The following is a 14,927-nucleotide window of genomic DNA, read 5'->3' on the forward strand; positions in this document are numbered from 1 at the left end:
CCGATTCATTGCAGTCTTCAAGCTGTTTAGAGGAAAACTCATCGCAGCATGCCAGAAGTCATTAATTAATACTTATGCAAATGATCGACTTGTGTATTACAGTTTGTCCTTATGTACATGGCTGGAGTACGTCTCTGCTTAGTACAGAGTGGTAATGGAGCTCCCATAGAAGTGCATGCAGCCCCTACTGAACCTGCATATCAGTACGGTATGCCCCACCACACACTTCACATCTACAGGGTTATTCACTCAGTTACATCACTACTAGGGGACAATATCACTATACATAAACATCCAATAGTGTGTTCGGCCTCCGTATACTACTGCAAAGCAGAACCCTAAAGCCCTAATTACATCTTCAAGAGCTTATAACATCCTCAAACACAATCAGCAATGAACAACAGGTAGCAGTTTCCACCAACAAGCGGTAGCTGCCACCAATTTGTTGCCCATTTGGCCAATTGATGGAGAGGGAATACAATCTTAGTGGGTGCCAAGAGGCACCACGTGGCCAAAGTTCCTTCTGGCACCAAAAAAAGCTGTGGGCACAACCATTTGGTGCCTGTTGCCTTTAGGCCAGCTCAATTTGCATGCAGTGCCCGATTTAACATGGCCGATTGTGCTGAAAGTGTCCAACTAGCTGGTCCCTTTAAAAGGTGTTGGCCACTTAGCAGACAACCTCCCCTTATAACACACGATGGAGCTAAAACAAAATCAGCTGTACTTACCCGTCCCCTGCTGCTGTGATTGAGCACTGTAGCCTTGCTGTCCTGCCAGTGTTTGTTGTTGGAGATGATGCCATTGGATATCATGTGACCACCGTACCCAAATCAGAAGCTGCAACATCAACGCCTGTTCTTTTGGCATTAGTGATCACATCCGGGGCGCCATGATAGCAAAAGTTTAGAATGGGCATTGACACTTCGGCCATCAATTGGCTTCATTGGTCACGTAATATCCGGTGACAATCCAACAACTCCAAGACTATGGTAGGGCTACAATGCTGGAACGCAGCGGCAGAGGACAGGTAAGTACAGCTTACCTTGTTATTTTAGCACAGTTTGTGCCATAGGGGAAAATGTTGTCTAGTAACCGGACAGCCCCTTTAAGACTACATGATTCCCTTGATGTCCAGCAACCATCAGTCTTATGAGGAAGCGCTGGGGGTTGGTCTCCCTTTTTGACCATGTTCCTTGGCAAAGACAAGATTATAGCAGCTTCACTCCCATTCACCCATCGTTATAGGCCTTCAAAATTTTGTAATAATTGTTCTAGAATTTCTATGGTTCACATATTTTTTTACCTATTTTCGTTTTTTAATATAGCAATAGCAGTAGGATTGGTCCCACTACTCAAAAGAATACCTTTATATGACAGATACCCTTTAGAAGGGGATAGCCAAGCGAGGCATAAGGAGGGCCATGGTGCACCAGAGATGGCAGATGGGGAATCAGAAAGACTCCTTCATCAGGCCATAAAAGGGGTTGTCTCATAAAGACAACCTCTGCTCATATGTACATGGACAGAAGATAGGGGGATGGTCTATAGGATAAGAGAAGATCAGATTTTTATTTTTTACTGGCACAAACATATACTTACCTTGAAATCCTGAGACTATCTGTACGACATCATCATAGACCATTAGGGTAGCCGACCGCTCAGGCAGCAGACCGAGGCTTAGGGAGGAAAACACTAAGGAAGAAGGGAATGAAAAGAAAATTACTAGTTGTATATGAATTCAAAATGGCTGTCAATTATAGTTGTACCTTTTAGCTACAGGACACAAAACATTGGTTACAGTACCAGCAACAGAAAGGCTATCTGGTGAATGTAGGAGCTATATAATGTGACTGCTGTAGAAGAGGACGCCATGAATGAATTTGTTTTTCTGCTTATGGCCGTGATTGGGGGGCTCAATAAAAGTTATACAAGTTTCTTGGTTACCATTAGAGATGAGCGAGCATACACGTTAAGGCGATTTACTCGAGAGAGCATCGCCTTTTTCGAGTACCTGCTGGCTTGTCCCCGAAGATTCGGGGGGGCGGCGAGGGGAGCGGGGTGGAGAGTGAGAGAGAGAGACATCTCTCTCCTGATCCCCTTCGCAACCCCCCCGAATCTTCAGGGACGAGCCAGCAGGTACTCGAAAAAGGCGATGCTCTCTCGAGTAAATCGCCTTAACGAGTATGCTCGCTCATCTCTAGTTACCAAAGACTTATAATGTGTGTGCAAATTAAAAATGTAAGGTGTATCCATTTTCTAAAGTCCACTTATGAAGTACTGAGTAAATGGAGGGCAGCCATGGGAGCTTCATCTCATGCCATATCCGGGCACGACATGAACAGCTAATAAAAAGGGTTGTCCAAGATTTTCAAAAAGTGAGGCCAAGAGCAGGAACCACGGTTAAGTAAAAAACAGCAAGACAAGAACTAATACTTGCCGGTTCAATCTACTGCCGCTCTAGTGTTTTCCACCTGCCTTGCAGCAATGATGTCACATACGTTAATTATGCGACTACTGCAACCAATCAGCGGCCTCAGTGGTGATTCTTGCATTTACAGCATGTGAGGCTAGTGATTGGCTGCAGCACTGACGTGATGTACATGATGTCATCACTACTGGAGCGGCATTATTGAATCAGTAGGTTGGGTGCTTTTTTTTGGTTTATCATGGTTCATACTCTTGGCCACATATTTTTAAATCCTGGACTTCCCCAATTGAGGTCAATGGTAATCAGGTAATGGTTTGTTTGGTGCTGCAGGGATATTCAGCAGGTCAGCGATGGGCCTCCAGCTTCAGCCGGTCCTCCTCTGCTACCAGCGCACTCAGTAATTGGGGAAGATAGGCGCTACATATTGTGCTGACTACGGGGAGCAAGCATCTTGAAAGCAGCAGAGTCTGTTATTAGCATCATTAACTATGATCTATGGAAGTGACCTTTATCCTTTAGAGACCACAGCCAGCAACATACAGAGCAAAACTCAGAACTCAGCTGGTTCCGGCTGGTAGTTTTGAGGCTGTTTGAACCCATTAGTGGTTCTAAAGCAAAGATTGGATGAGCGCACTCCTTCGTCCTGAACGTTTTCATAAACGCCAATAACTAAAGGGGTTGTCTGTGCGATAAACATTTTTGTAAACCATAGATTCAAAACCATTGTTTCACATCTGTCGAAAAACAAAAACTAGCAGCACTTCCATGTCCTTAGGGCTCATGTCCACGGGCAAAATGTGATTTAAAATCCGCAGCGGATCTCCCGCGCGCGGATCCGCACCCCATAGGGATGCATTGACCACCCGCGGGTAGATAAATACCCGCGGATCGTCAATAAAAGGCATTTAAAAAAAAATGGAGCATGAAAAAATCTGGACCATGCTCCATTTTCATGCGGGTCTCCCGCGGGGACGGCTCCCGCGGGCTTCTATTGAAGCCTATGGAAGCCGTCCGGATCCGCGGGAGACCTAAAATAGGAATTAAAAGCATTTACTCACCCGCAGCGGACCGGGAAGCTCTGCTCTTCCTCACGGCCGCATCTCCCTTGCTTCGGCTCGGCGGATGTGCCCGGCGCATGCGCGCGGCACGTCGAAGACGTGCCGGCGACGTGCCGCCGGCGTCAGGAATTCATCCGCCGGCCGAAAATGAAGATCCGGCCGTGAGGAACAGCTGACCTTCGCCGCCCGCTACGGAAAGGTAAATGCTTTTAAATTTCTATTTTCGGCGCTCATGTCCGCGGGGCAGGAGGGACCCGCTGCAGATTCTACATGTAGAATCTGCAGCGGATCTGATTTTCCCCGTGGACATGAGGCCTTAGTAATGCAGCGCTGCAGCCCTGCGGTCCTTACGTCATTTGTTTGGGAACAATCACCACCTGACATCGGCAGCAGTCAAGTGCCATACTCCTGGCATCACCACTCAGATGCTGGGGGCCATGATGCCAGGAGAACGGCAACCTCTGACTGCAGTGGTCCGATGGTTGCCATACCTGAACACACACCAGGAGGGCAGCAGGGCTCTAGACCTGGATCGCTGGGGCCGGATAAATGCTGCTTGTGCTATTGTTTTTTTAGATGTGGGTTTATAGATATAATGTTTAGCACCTTGACAAACCCTCTAAATATTTAGAGGTCAAACAGCTGAATCCCAGAAAATAAAAAAGTAGAACATAGCTATGCGGCACATGTAGCATGCTGAACACATTTTTCTATGGCTTTTTAGTCAAAATTCCTTTGAGGTCTTATTTTAGATGTGTGGATGCAGCAGTTTACAGTTTGCACCTCTCAGCATCCCGGAAGCTATAAGTTTTTTTCTCACCCCCCCCCTTTCCCCTTCCTAACAATATTCTGCAGTTCTACTACCTGCAGTTGCTCCTCTTCTACGATCTGCCAATTTCGGGCCTTGTTTTCAGCCATCCGAGATAGCTGCATTTTCTAACTACCTAATGCACAATGTGCACTGCTCTCTGATTGGTCAGCGTTAAATCACATGAGCAGCTCTGGCCAATCAGAGAAGGTATAGTGTATTTGTAGTCTGAGAGTATGCTCACACAGCGGAATTCACTGTGGAAAAGTTCCACATGAATTCCTCCTCTAAAGTTTGTGTCTTTTTCATGTGGATCTGCATGCAGAATTTGCCGTGGTGGTTTGGCTTCCGAATGTTTTTGCATCAAGAAGTGACATGTCACCTAAAAATTTCACATGCGGATTTTGCCCATTGACAGGGACAATTTGCACATATGGATCTGCACTAAAAAAAAAAAAAAAAAAAAAAAAGGGGCTTTTGAAGCAGATTTTAAAGGTGGAATTCCATGGTGTATTCTGCCATCTGAACATACCCTTTATAGCTCCCACACACTTGTGTTTAACACAAATGGGACTTCCTAATCTTAAATACGCATCGCACAAAAGTCGCAAAGCACAAACTGACGATGCATTTTCAACATTAGAAGGTCCCATTGGCATTTGCGTTAAAAAAAAAACAACAAAACACGCAAGTGTGTGGGAGTCCCTTAAGGCTGAGGTCATACGGGACTGAAATCCCGTGGAAATCTCACGGTATTTCCATGCGGTCATTCCGTGAGATTTCCGTGGGAGGAATGCAGCTTCATAACCTGCAGCCGTTCGAGGCAGGTTTTGGAGCGGCTTCGCTGCCTGTATTCCGCTGTGGCGATCTCTCCCGGTAGAAATGAGAGAGGCTGCCGCAGAAACGGGGAAAGAATTGGCATGCTGAGTCTTTGAGTTACGCACGGCCTGTCAATTTCAAAACGGCTTGGCCGCAATGGATCGGCCGCAGCGCGTGGACGAGATTTCTGCCAATCTCGTCCACTTTGCTGGCCAATGCCGGGATAAAAAGCCGCGGGCGGAATTTCCGTGCAGAAAATCTGTACGGAAATTCTGCGGCAATTACGCCCCATATGAATTCAGCCTTACACTACCAATGGACTATGGGAACAAGGTAGTCTGAAGAGTGAAGAGTGCGTCGGCCATTGTAGAGGGGCAAAAACAGGCCCAGGAAGCAGCAATTTGGAGGAATGACAGAAACAGCTGCAGGAAATCCCCCACCCCTCACTCTTGTCCCAGGACAGAATTTTGTTCTGAAATTGGAGGGTTGCTTTAAAAACTGCAGGGGTCAACAGTTGGGATTTCAGCCATAGTGGTCACTGCCACTGGTGTCCCTGTGCTAGTAATGCATGGCACAAAGTGCACAAGTGTTAGCTTCTAGCAATGGTAGTTTATAATGGGGGCTCAAAATGCCACTTAAACACATACTTGCCAACTTTCTCGGAATAGTTAGAAGACCCCCCAGAAGAAAAGGAAGATCTCCCAGGCAAGTAGGCAAACATACCAGCTGCCACAACTTTATAGTACACTTGTCTCTCCCTGTTCCTGAACTTCTCAGCACTGCTTTCGCAGACGATGTACCGACACTGGTCCCAGGTGTCCAGGAGTGAAGAGAGATGTAGAAACGAGGAGAGGGGAGAATTTTCACATCTCTGAAGTTTGTATAAAAAGGAGTAATCTGCTCTAGGGTCTATTCGGGGTAGTGGGAAAAAAGGTATTCTAGTCTTAGCCATCACTGCTTAGTCATTGTATAAGGAAGGAATACAATTTTCTGGACACATGATGTACACACTGATTGATGCATTACAAGACAACTGCAAGGAGCATACTATCCATCACATCATCATGACCCGAACATACAAACAATGAAGCAGAGATCTTGAAAAACGGCAAGGAATTGAAGTATTTTGGAAAATTGCTTAAAGGGATTCATGCTGCTCAAACCACGGTTAATATGAACCCAGGGCAAAGAGGTCTATTGGCCCCGTGGGCATTTTATTGTGAAACGCCATGGCGTTTCAGAAGAAATATACTTTAAAGTTTGACTCTGAGTTGAGCTCAGAGTTATGGGGCAGCGCCACGCGCCTGCCTCAGCCTGCTGCATGCAGAGCTGTCACTCTGCATGCAAAAGGCGGGGGGGGGGGGGCTGAGGCTGGTGCATGGCGCTGCCCCATGATTGATCTCAAGCTTCAAAGTATATTTATTCTAAAATGTCAGTCTTTCAGACTAAAACACACATGGGGGCAAGAGGCATCCTTGTCTCGGGATCATGTTACCAATGGTTCAGGCAGTATAAACCCGATGAGAAAATCCCTTTAAGTTTTGTATAACTTCATATCCCTACAAGAGCCTCACCTGTCCACTAGAACCCAGGCCACGCTTACATCCTGCTGCTCAGGGCTACTCCAGGATGGCTACTTCATGGAATGTTTAAAGTCCATGATGTGCCATGTGCAGGCCTAGTCTGCCCTTTACTGAAAACAGCCCTGATAAAGAACTTCATTCTAGATTTTTTAATGGTTCTCATCAGGGACCAACGTCCATTGGAGCTACTGGTCCAAATCAGGTGGCTCAGATGTGGATTTAAGAAATGAGTACACACCGAGTGCTTTGTCACAATGCTAGTACAGTATGGTTTTCCTTTTAACAAAGTCAAATCCTACCTGGTAACCGGACTGGTCTCCAGGGTGCGGAGTTTGGCACATAGGCGTGTTTGGTGGCTGTGACAATCAGTTGACTTCCCAATTTGTACTGGAGTTTGATCAGTGCTGTCCCATCTGATCCGGTAGTCCCAGTCGCTGCAGAGACTTGGTTGGCAAATATCTCTATGACAGCATTACTGAGTGGCTGGTGGGTACTGACGTCACTAACCTGGACTTTCAACGTCACCTCTGTAAAAAGGAAAAAAATAAATAAATGAATGAATACCTACTACTTTATCATTTAGGAAAATATATTTTTACAAAACAGAAATGATCTGAAATCAAAAGAAATTGTTCAATTAGTCATTTACAGTCAATTACCAGTATGCTAAATTGAGTTCTACAATGTGGGCTGTAACGCCAGTGCCCGATTTGTGGTTGGAAATTTTATTTTTTTGTATCCAGTTGTAGTTCAAAAAGACCAAAACTACCAACATTTCTTGAAAGCTGGTGGTTGGCAGTGCATGCAGGGAGTTGTCGTTTCAAATCAGCTGGGGATTCAGGTAAGAGGACTTCTGGGGTGCAGAATTAAATTTTAGCAATACACTTGGGATACTAAATAATCAATGACTTAAAAACATGAAAGGTAATCAAATGAGGTTGAGTTGCAATACCAGACAACTCATGGACAAGAGCGATACCGTTATAGGGTTAAAACAAAAAAGAAAAAAACAAAACAAAAAAAAACACAAGTCTGCACCCCGGACTACCCCACTTCAAAACAGTCCCGTGTGTCTAACCCCATACAAGCCTTTTTAAGGGCTCACTCACATGGGCATATGTCACCCACGTATCGGAGCGCTTCTTTTTTACAAGCGTGATAAATGTTGTTAAAAAGCCCATTGATTTCCATCAGGTGACTCATACCTGCGTATTCTATCAAACGCTTGTGAAACGCATGAAAAAAAAAGCAGCATGTCCTATTTAACATACGCAGCAAATACGCAATTACATGTTTAATTTGCGGTGTACTGCGTATTTTACTCGTGTAAAAAGAGTCCACGGGCCACATACGTGTGTGTGTGTGTCAGAAGGGTTCCGGGAAGATAGGCTTTTACAAGTTATTCCGCTGCTAGTGACCGACAGAAATCAGCAATGATCTATGTAGGAACCTGGAAGTAAGTGTTCAATTCTACTGCAGCACCACCACAGGGGAAATGAGGTATTACACCGTGTCCACAGAAATCAATCGGTTGTCTGTGTAAAACATAGATGTGCTGGGTCCTTTAGAGCAAGAACCCCCCCTTAGGAGCCCCCCATTTACAAACAGAATCCCTTTTATATGTCACGTTGTATATAAAATGGTCTCCAAATTAATGCTGCATGAGTGAAAGGAAGCTTCTCTTGTTGCAAATTTAGAATACAGAGAGGAAATCTGTTGGCTAAGGGGGGATCCATACCTGACAGGGATACACACACATGGACACACCAGCTGGATGAACCAACACAAATGAACTCGGAAGAAACACGAGAGCATTTGGTGGCAGCTGTTTAACCAACCCACTATCTGACAGCATTCACCGACAGTGAGTTTAACAGGTCATTACTATAATATGGCCACCAGTATGTGAAATACAAAAGGCACAGAGAGCCCCACAGTCTAGTCACAGCTCCAAGTCCATGAAAACTTGTGAAGTGGGGAACAACACTACTGGTCTGTTAGGATAGGTAGGGTCAGATCTCTAGGACTGGAGACCCACTGCTCGGTTAATTTTAGGCACACATCGTGCTCTGTAAGTAGGGCAGTGCCTATACTGCAGCTCCATGCTCATCAAGGTCATTCTAATTGGAAAGGGTCCCAGAGGTCAACCCCCCATCAAACATCGATGGCTTATCCTAAAACTGCAGAACCTCAAATTTTATTTCTTATAATGCAAATGTTTCAATTAACCTGTAAAGGCCCATTTACACACAAAGATAATCGTTCAAAGTTTTGAGCGATTGTTTTGCATAAACTGCTAATAGAAACGAATATGCATTAGCAGCTTATCACCTTTATTTGCATGTAAATGAGCCTCCAGGACCTGTATGCAGAGAACAGCAGGTGGTCTGTTCTTTGCATTCAGCTCCTTTGTTCTGCCATGGGGCTGCAAGCTGAACACAATGTAATCAGAACTCCAATGGAGAATACAGAACCCTGGACAGCAAAAACAGCATGTGGTCTGTGTCAAATCTTCTCTCAGGCTGAACGATGGATTTTATGCAAACCTAAAATTCATCATTCAGCTAAAGAGTGAAAGATGGGAGCATTTACACACAACGATTATTGCCCAAACGATGGCTTGTGAGCAAATTTTGAATGATATATAATCGTTGTGTGTAAATGGGCCTTCAGTGACTGTTTTAAAAAGGCATATAGAGATTCACTAACAGGTTTTCTTCTGATGCATGCTCCCATTTATAGTGCTGCATCAGAAGTCCAGCACTGGTGCCCTGTGCCAGTTATAGCAGGAACTCACCTGTCAAAAGTTAGCTAGGTTCATGCACTAAGTGCTGGGGTCGGAGTTAGCTTAACCCTTATGAATGCTGTATCTAAAGAGGCAGACAGAGTGAGGGGGCACCTTTCAGTCATCTATCTGACCCCTATGATGCAATTGCGAGGTTTCGATTGGCTGCTATGGCACCTGAACGCCTAACAATGCCTGAGAGGTCAGTCAGCAATCTACACCAGCTGATTAGTTCAACTTCCACAAACCTGGGACACAAAAAAAAAAATTAAAAAAGTTTAATGAAAACGTTAAAAAAAAAAGGTTAGTTAAAAACTTAAACCCCTCCTTTTTTTTACCCGTTACGGGGAAAAAAAACAGCCCAAAAATTGGCATCACCACATTTAAAACGACCCCAATAAAATGTTAGCTTATTATTAAACCCACATAATGAACGAAAAAACAAAAAAACTCAATAAAAAAGTGGTCAATATTACTAAACAGAATGAAAAAAAACCCCAAAAAAACCAACAGGTAGTTGCATATACTGCACCAATAATAACTATCGCTAGTCTCTGTAAGAAAAGAGAAGAGAAGGAGGTTCCGTCGCAGAGCAGTCAGAAAATGCAATGCATGCAGCGCTTTTTGGTCCAGTAAAGTACTGGACAGCTGAGCCAAAACCAAATGAACCCCATTACAGTCAATGGGGTCTGTTTGTCGTTGTTCGGTTCTGTCATAAGACGGATCTGTTTGGCCACGGGATACCCCTTACCTCCTCCCCGAACGGAGCAGAAAAACTGAACCCCCCGACGCACATGTGAAAGCAGCCTAAAGCAGTTTGACCCTTTCCAATCCACTGTCTGACCTGTGAAGACATTATGATTTAAGGCTGTAGAGCTCTGATGTTGGAGTACGTCCGTCTGGTTTCTCTTACTGTATATTGCCAGCCTCTCTGCTGTCGGACTCTATGCAACGTGTCACCTCATGCAGTACTGGCTTTAGCCAGCAGATAGCACCGTTGTATAATGGCAGAAAAAGAGTAAGCCCCATAGGAAAACCAGGATACAAATTGCATTGGAAAGGGTTAAAAGAAAACAAGTGACTTAGACACTGCCTGCAAGCTAAAACTGAGTCTCATCCTCCCTCCTCCACCTGGCCTCTGTACATTTCAGCGAGTCTGATAAATCCTCTGCCTTCAGCACCCCTTTTAATATCTCCACATCTCCTGTCAATGGAGAACGGGTAGTGGGCAGCAACCTGGGAGGGAGAGAGATCCTTAGTGGGCAGCACTTTAGAGAGATTTTTCAGCACAAAAAAGTCATTTTAGGTAAATCGTGAATAGCAGTTTTGCAAGTTACCACACTAGCTGTCAAATTGTTTGAAAAGTTAGTGACCGTCTAAAAACAAAATTTCACTCTTAACCAAGGATAGCAGATAGGCATACAACCACTACAATGGGCACCCAGCTTCCCACAGACCACGAACACCATAAAGCAGCACTGTTATGCTAAATTCTCTCTCCCTCATTTGTTTGTCAGTTTTGACTGTAGCTCTGGCATTCTATTCAGGTACCAAGAAGCTCAGAATGAACACTACTATAGGTTTCATTGAATAAAAAAAATAATAAAAAAAAACAAAAAACACACAAACACAGGCGTAAATGTAATACATTTCTAAATAAACCCAACCAATGTGTACTGCAAAAAAAAAAAAAATGCAAAGACTATGGTGGTATGACATTTACAGGGGCAGCAGCTGGTAACGTTCAGTAAATGTATACATAAAAAGGGCCCGCCACTAATAAATGCCCCTCGTATTATAATTCTTTAAAGCTGCTAATAGAACACATAAAAAGTGCCGTTTTAGATTTGCAAATTGACATTATAAATGTATTCAGATCTAAATGCCAAATGCTAATATGAGCGCACATTAACTAACGGTTAAAAGGGAGACTATTCCAGCTCGTATCATCAGAAGAGATGTTAAATCACATAACACTGGGAAGATGGGAAAAGGATTTCTAAGAAGTGTTTCATAGTTGCAGTAACACGCAGAAAGCCCATATGTCAACGAGAAGACCACCTCTCAATTGACACAAGTGATATCTCCAGCACTGGCCATACACATCAGATAACGACCCCTCCAATCTCTTAGCCTATAGTAGTTACACCCCTATTCCAACTACAATAAACTTGATACATACAGTATCTATACCAGGTGACAAAATGGCAAACAATTTCGGATGCAACAGACCCCGTTGACTAGCTTACCAACAGTACCCAAGTTTGCATTAAGATCCACTCACCATGCAGATGCCCGAGCCGAGAGCACTAGAGCCTCTGCCACCACAATGCTATCCGGCAGGGCTCAGTACAGGAATGTCAGCTGGGCTATGTCCATAATGTGTGGCCGCAGCACTAACGTCTGGAATGAATCCTCCAGGAGGGGCTCACAGATGGCACAGTGCGATTCTCGTTAATGCTGAAGTGACACGCAGTAGTGAGGGGGAAGTGGTGTGTAATGCCAACCAACGGATTTCATGCTAACTACCAAAGCTACATCACAATACCTTAAATCATGGTTCTTTTTTATGCTATCTTCTAATCTGTTCAATCGTGTTCGACTCTTAAGATACCCTATAGACCAGTCCTCTCCGTGCTCCTCTATTCTCTATGGATGCTTTTCATTGCCCTTGTCCTTCTTGGCGTTCAACCAACATGTCTTGTCTTCTCCATTTTCTTTAACCACTGACTATTCCAAGTAGCATCTTTTTTTTCCCAGCGAATTCGGCCTCATCACTTGTCCAAAGTCAGTCTTTGTTCAGTGATCTCACGTTCCAGGACAGCTTTGTTGGTGACTAGAGATGAGCGAGCGTACTCGTTAAAGGAAATTACTCGAGCGAGTATGGGCATTTTCGAGAACATACCTGCTTGCCCGAAAAGATTCGGGGGCCGGCAGGGGAAGGGGGGAGTGGGGTGGGAAATCTCCCTCTCCCCTGCTCAGTCCCGCAACTCACCGCTTACCCCCAAAATTTTTATCGAACGAGCAGGCACGTACTCGAATATGGCAATACTCGCTTGAGTAATTTGCCTTAACGAGTACGCTCGCTCATCTCTATTGGTGACCCTAGCTGTCCAGGGGATTTGTAGAAGTCTTCTCTAACACCATCATGGTACTTCTCCTTAAAAGCTCTGCTTTTAACCATTTCATATGTATGATTTGGCTCCATTTAGGCCTTACATACAGGTAAGATGGCACAGATGGTGGCTCTGCTCAATATTATTTCTGTTTTGTGGGAAAAATTATTTTTGGCATCAGAGGAATGGGTAGATTGTGAGTAGTGATGACGATTATCCGTTCAGTCGCAACCGACCCTTAGTCACTCCATGGATCAGTGTTCTCCATGCATTTCTGTCTTTCACCGCTTCTTTTAGTTCTGCGATTGACATGTCTGTGGTGGCCTTGATTGTATCTAGCCATCTTGTTCTTTGTCGTCCTGATCCTCTCTTTCCACTGACCTTGCCAAGCATCAGTACTGTTTCCAGTGAGTTAGCACGCATCACATGGACGATTTTGCCCTCTAGTGATATTTTCGGTTTGATGCAATCTAACACTACTTTGTTCGTTGACATGGCAGCCCAAGGTATCCGTAGCATTCTCCTCCAGCACCATAATTCATACGCATCAATTTTCCTTCTGCCCATTTTCTTGAGCATCCAACTTTCGCAACCATACATCATTATGGGAAAGACTATTGCATTGACCAGCCTGGTTTTTGTTGCAATGCTAATATCCTTGCTTTTCCAGATCTTTTCCATTCCTTGCATTGCAATCCTACCAAGTGTAATCCGTCCATTGATCTCAGGTCCAGATTGCCCGTTGCAATCGATTTTGGATCCATGGAAGATGAAATCTTGGACCGGCTGGACTTCTTGTCATTGTTCATTTTTATGTTCACTGTACCGTTGCCTACCGCGGTCATGGCTATAGTTTTCTTGCTGTTGAGGTACAGTCCCATGCATTCTTTCCTTTTGCACTCATTGGATAAGGTATTCCAGGTTCCTTTTACTTTCCACAAGCAGGGTGATGTCATCTGCATATCGGAGGTTGTTGACATTTCTGCCACAGATTTTGACTCAGAATTCTAATTCGTCCAAATTGTATCGCCTCCTGATCGTTTCGGCATACAGATTGAAAAGGACTGCTGATAGAATGCAGCCTTACCGTACGCCTTCTCGATTCCGAACCAATCAGTGTTTTCCTAAGCGGTCCTGACTGTTGCTTCTTGGTTGCTGTAAAAGGGTGGTGATTGTGAGCACATTGTAACAAATGCCATATTCACATTTGATAGAATTTCATAGTGTGTTGTTGGTCGGGACCATTTGGTGCAAGATTAATTTGTACCCACATAATGTTTCATCATCCAGATCCTGCAAATGCCAGAGCGTGTTAGTATTAACCAACCTTTGGCAGGTCACGGTCATCACCTTTGAGCCCCATAAACTACATTATGGGACTCAAAAGGTGAGGTAATAGGGAGTCCTGGGAGGTATGCCTCATACTCACCAGGCTTCCCATTTTAACGCTGTGTCCTCACAAAGTCAACATGCACCAACAGCTTAACTCTTTTTGCATGGGCACGTCACATAGACTTTCTACATGCGCATCATCTCATTAATCTCTACATGCTGACTTCTCTAGAACACAGCACTGGCACATTGTGCCCAATGGGTATGAAACATACCTCCCTAGACTCCCTGTTCTGTCACCTTTGCGCCCCATAATGTAGTTTATGTAGCTCAAAACGCGATGACAGTGTCTCTTCAAAACACAAAAACAATCATAACCACTATCAGAGCAGTAGGATAGGTCATCAATATCTGGTGGGGATCCGCCATTCGAGACCCAAGCTAATCAGCTGGTTGAAGAATGATGGGGCTGCTGCACTCAATCAGTTGATCAGTGGGTTTCCAGGACAGTGAAGCCCTTACAACCCAGATACCCCCTTTAAGATTTACATATTTCTGCATTTCAGGTACATATTAAGCAAAATACAACACAGTAGCATGTGCCAAGCTCTCCGTCTTGGGAAGAATGCCAACCCGCCACCCTTCCTTGACTAAGTTATTTAGATGCAGAACTAGGGCAAGGAACTGAATGTCTGTCCTGAATCATGGGAGGCCTAGCTTTGATTGGGCAGAAACTAAACTTTGCTTTATATAATGCAAGAAAAGTCCCCAGCAGCTTAGCGCCTGTAAGCGATAGCCAAATACAGGCTATTGAAGTAAAGCATGTATTCAATACTCACAAAAGGAGTAGGATGGTCTGAGCTTCCGAAATGTATGAAGCAGCAAATGGTGCCAAGTGCTCACTGAAGGGTCTTTACATAACTCTCCCAAAGGAATACAGAGAGGCCAGTGTACACAAAAAGTGCCTAACAGGAGCTGAAAACTAAGACTTGTAGAGT

The 14,927-nt window shown here is 44.5% G+C and overlaps 1 protein-coding gene across 1 annotated transcript in view; it reads right to left on the bottom strand.

Moving 5' to 3' along the window:
- The window catches only part of FAM171A1 (family with sequence similarity 171 member A1), a 108,714-nt gene that overhangs the window by 36,858 nt on the left and 56,929 nt on the right, over positions 1 to 14,927 (bottom strand). Inside the window, exons 2-3 of the mRNA XM_066584951.1 lie at positions 6,996 to 7,223; positions 1,600 to 1,692 (exon numbers count right to left, since the gene is read on the bottom strand). Coding sequence (XP_066441048.1) covers positions 1,600 to 1,692; positions 6,996 to 7,223 — 321 coding nt within the window. The remainder of the gene's footprint in view (positions 1 to 1,599; positions 1,693 to 6,995; positions 7,224 to 14,927) is intronic.

This window comes from Eleutherodactylus coqui, chromosome 12, assembly GCF_035609145.1.
Source record: "Eleutherodactylus coqui strain aEleCoq1 chromosome 12, aEleCoq1.hap1, whole genome shotgun sequence".
Lineage (NCBI taxonomy): Eukaryota > Metazoa > Chordata > Amphibia > Anura > Eleutherodactylidae > Eleutherodactylus > Eleutherodactylus coqui.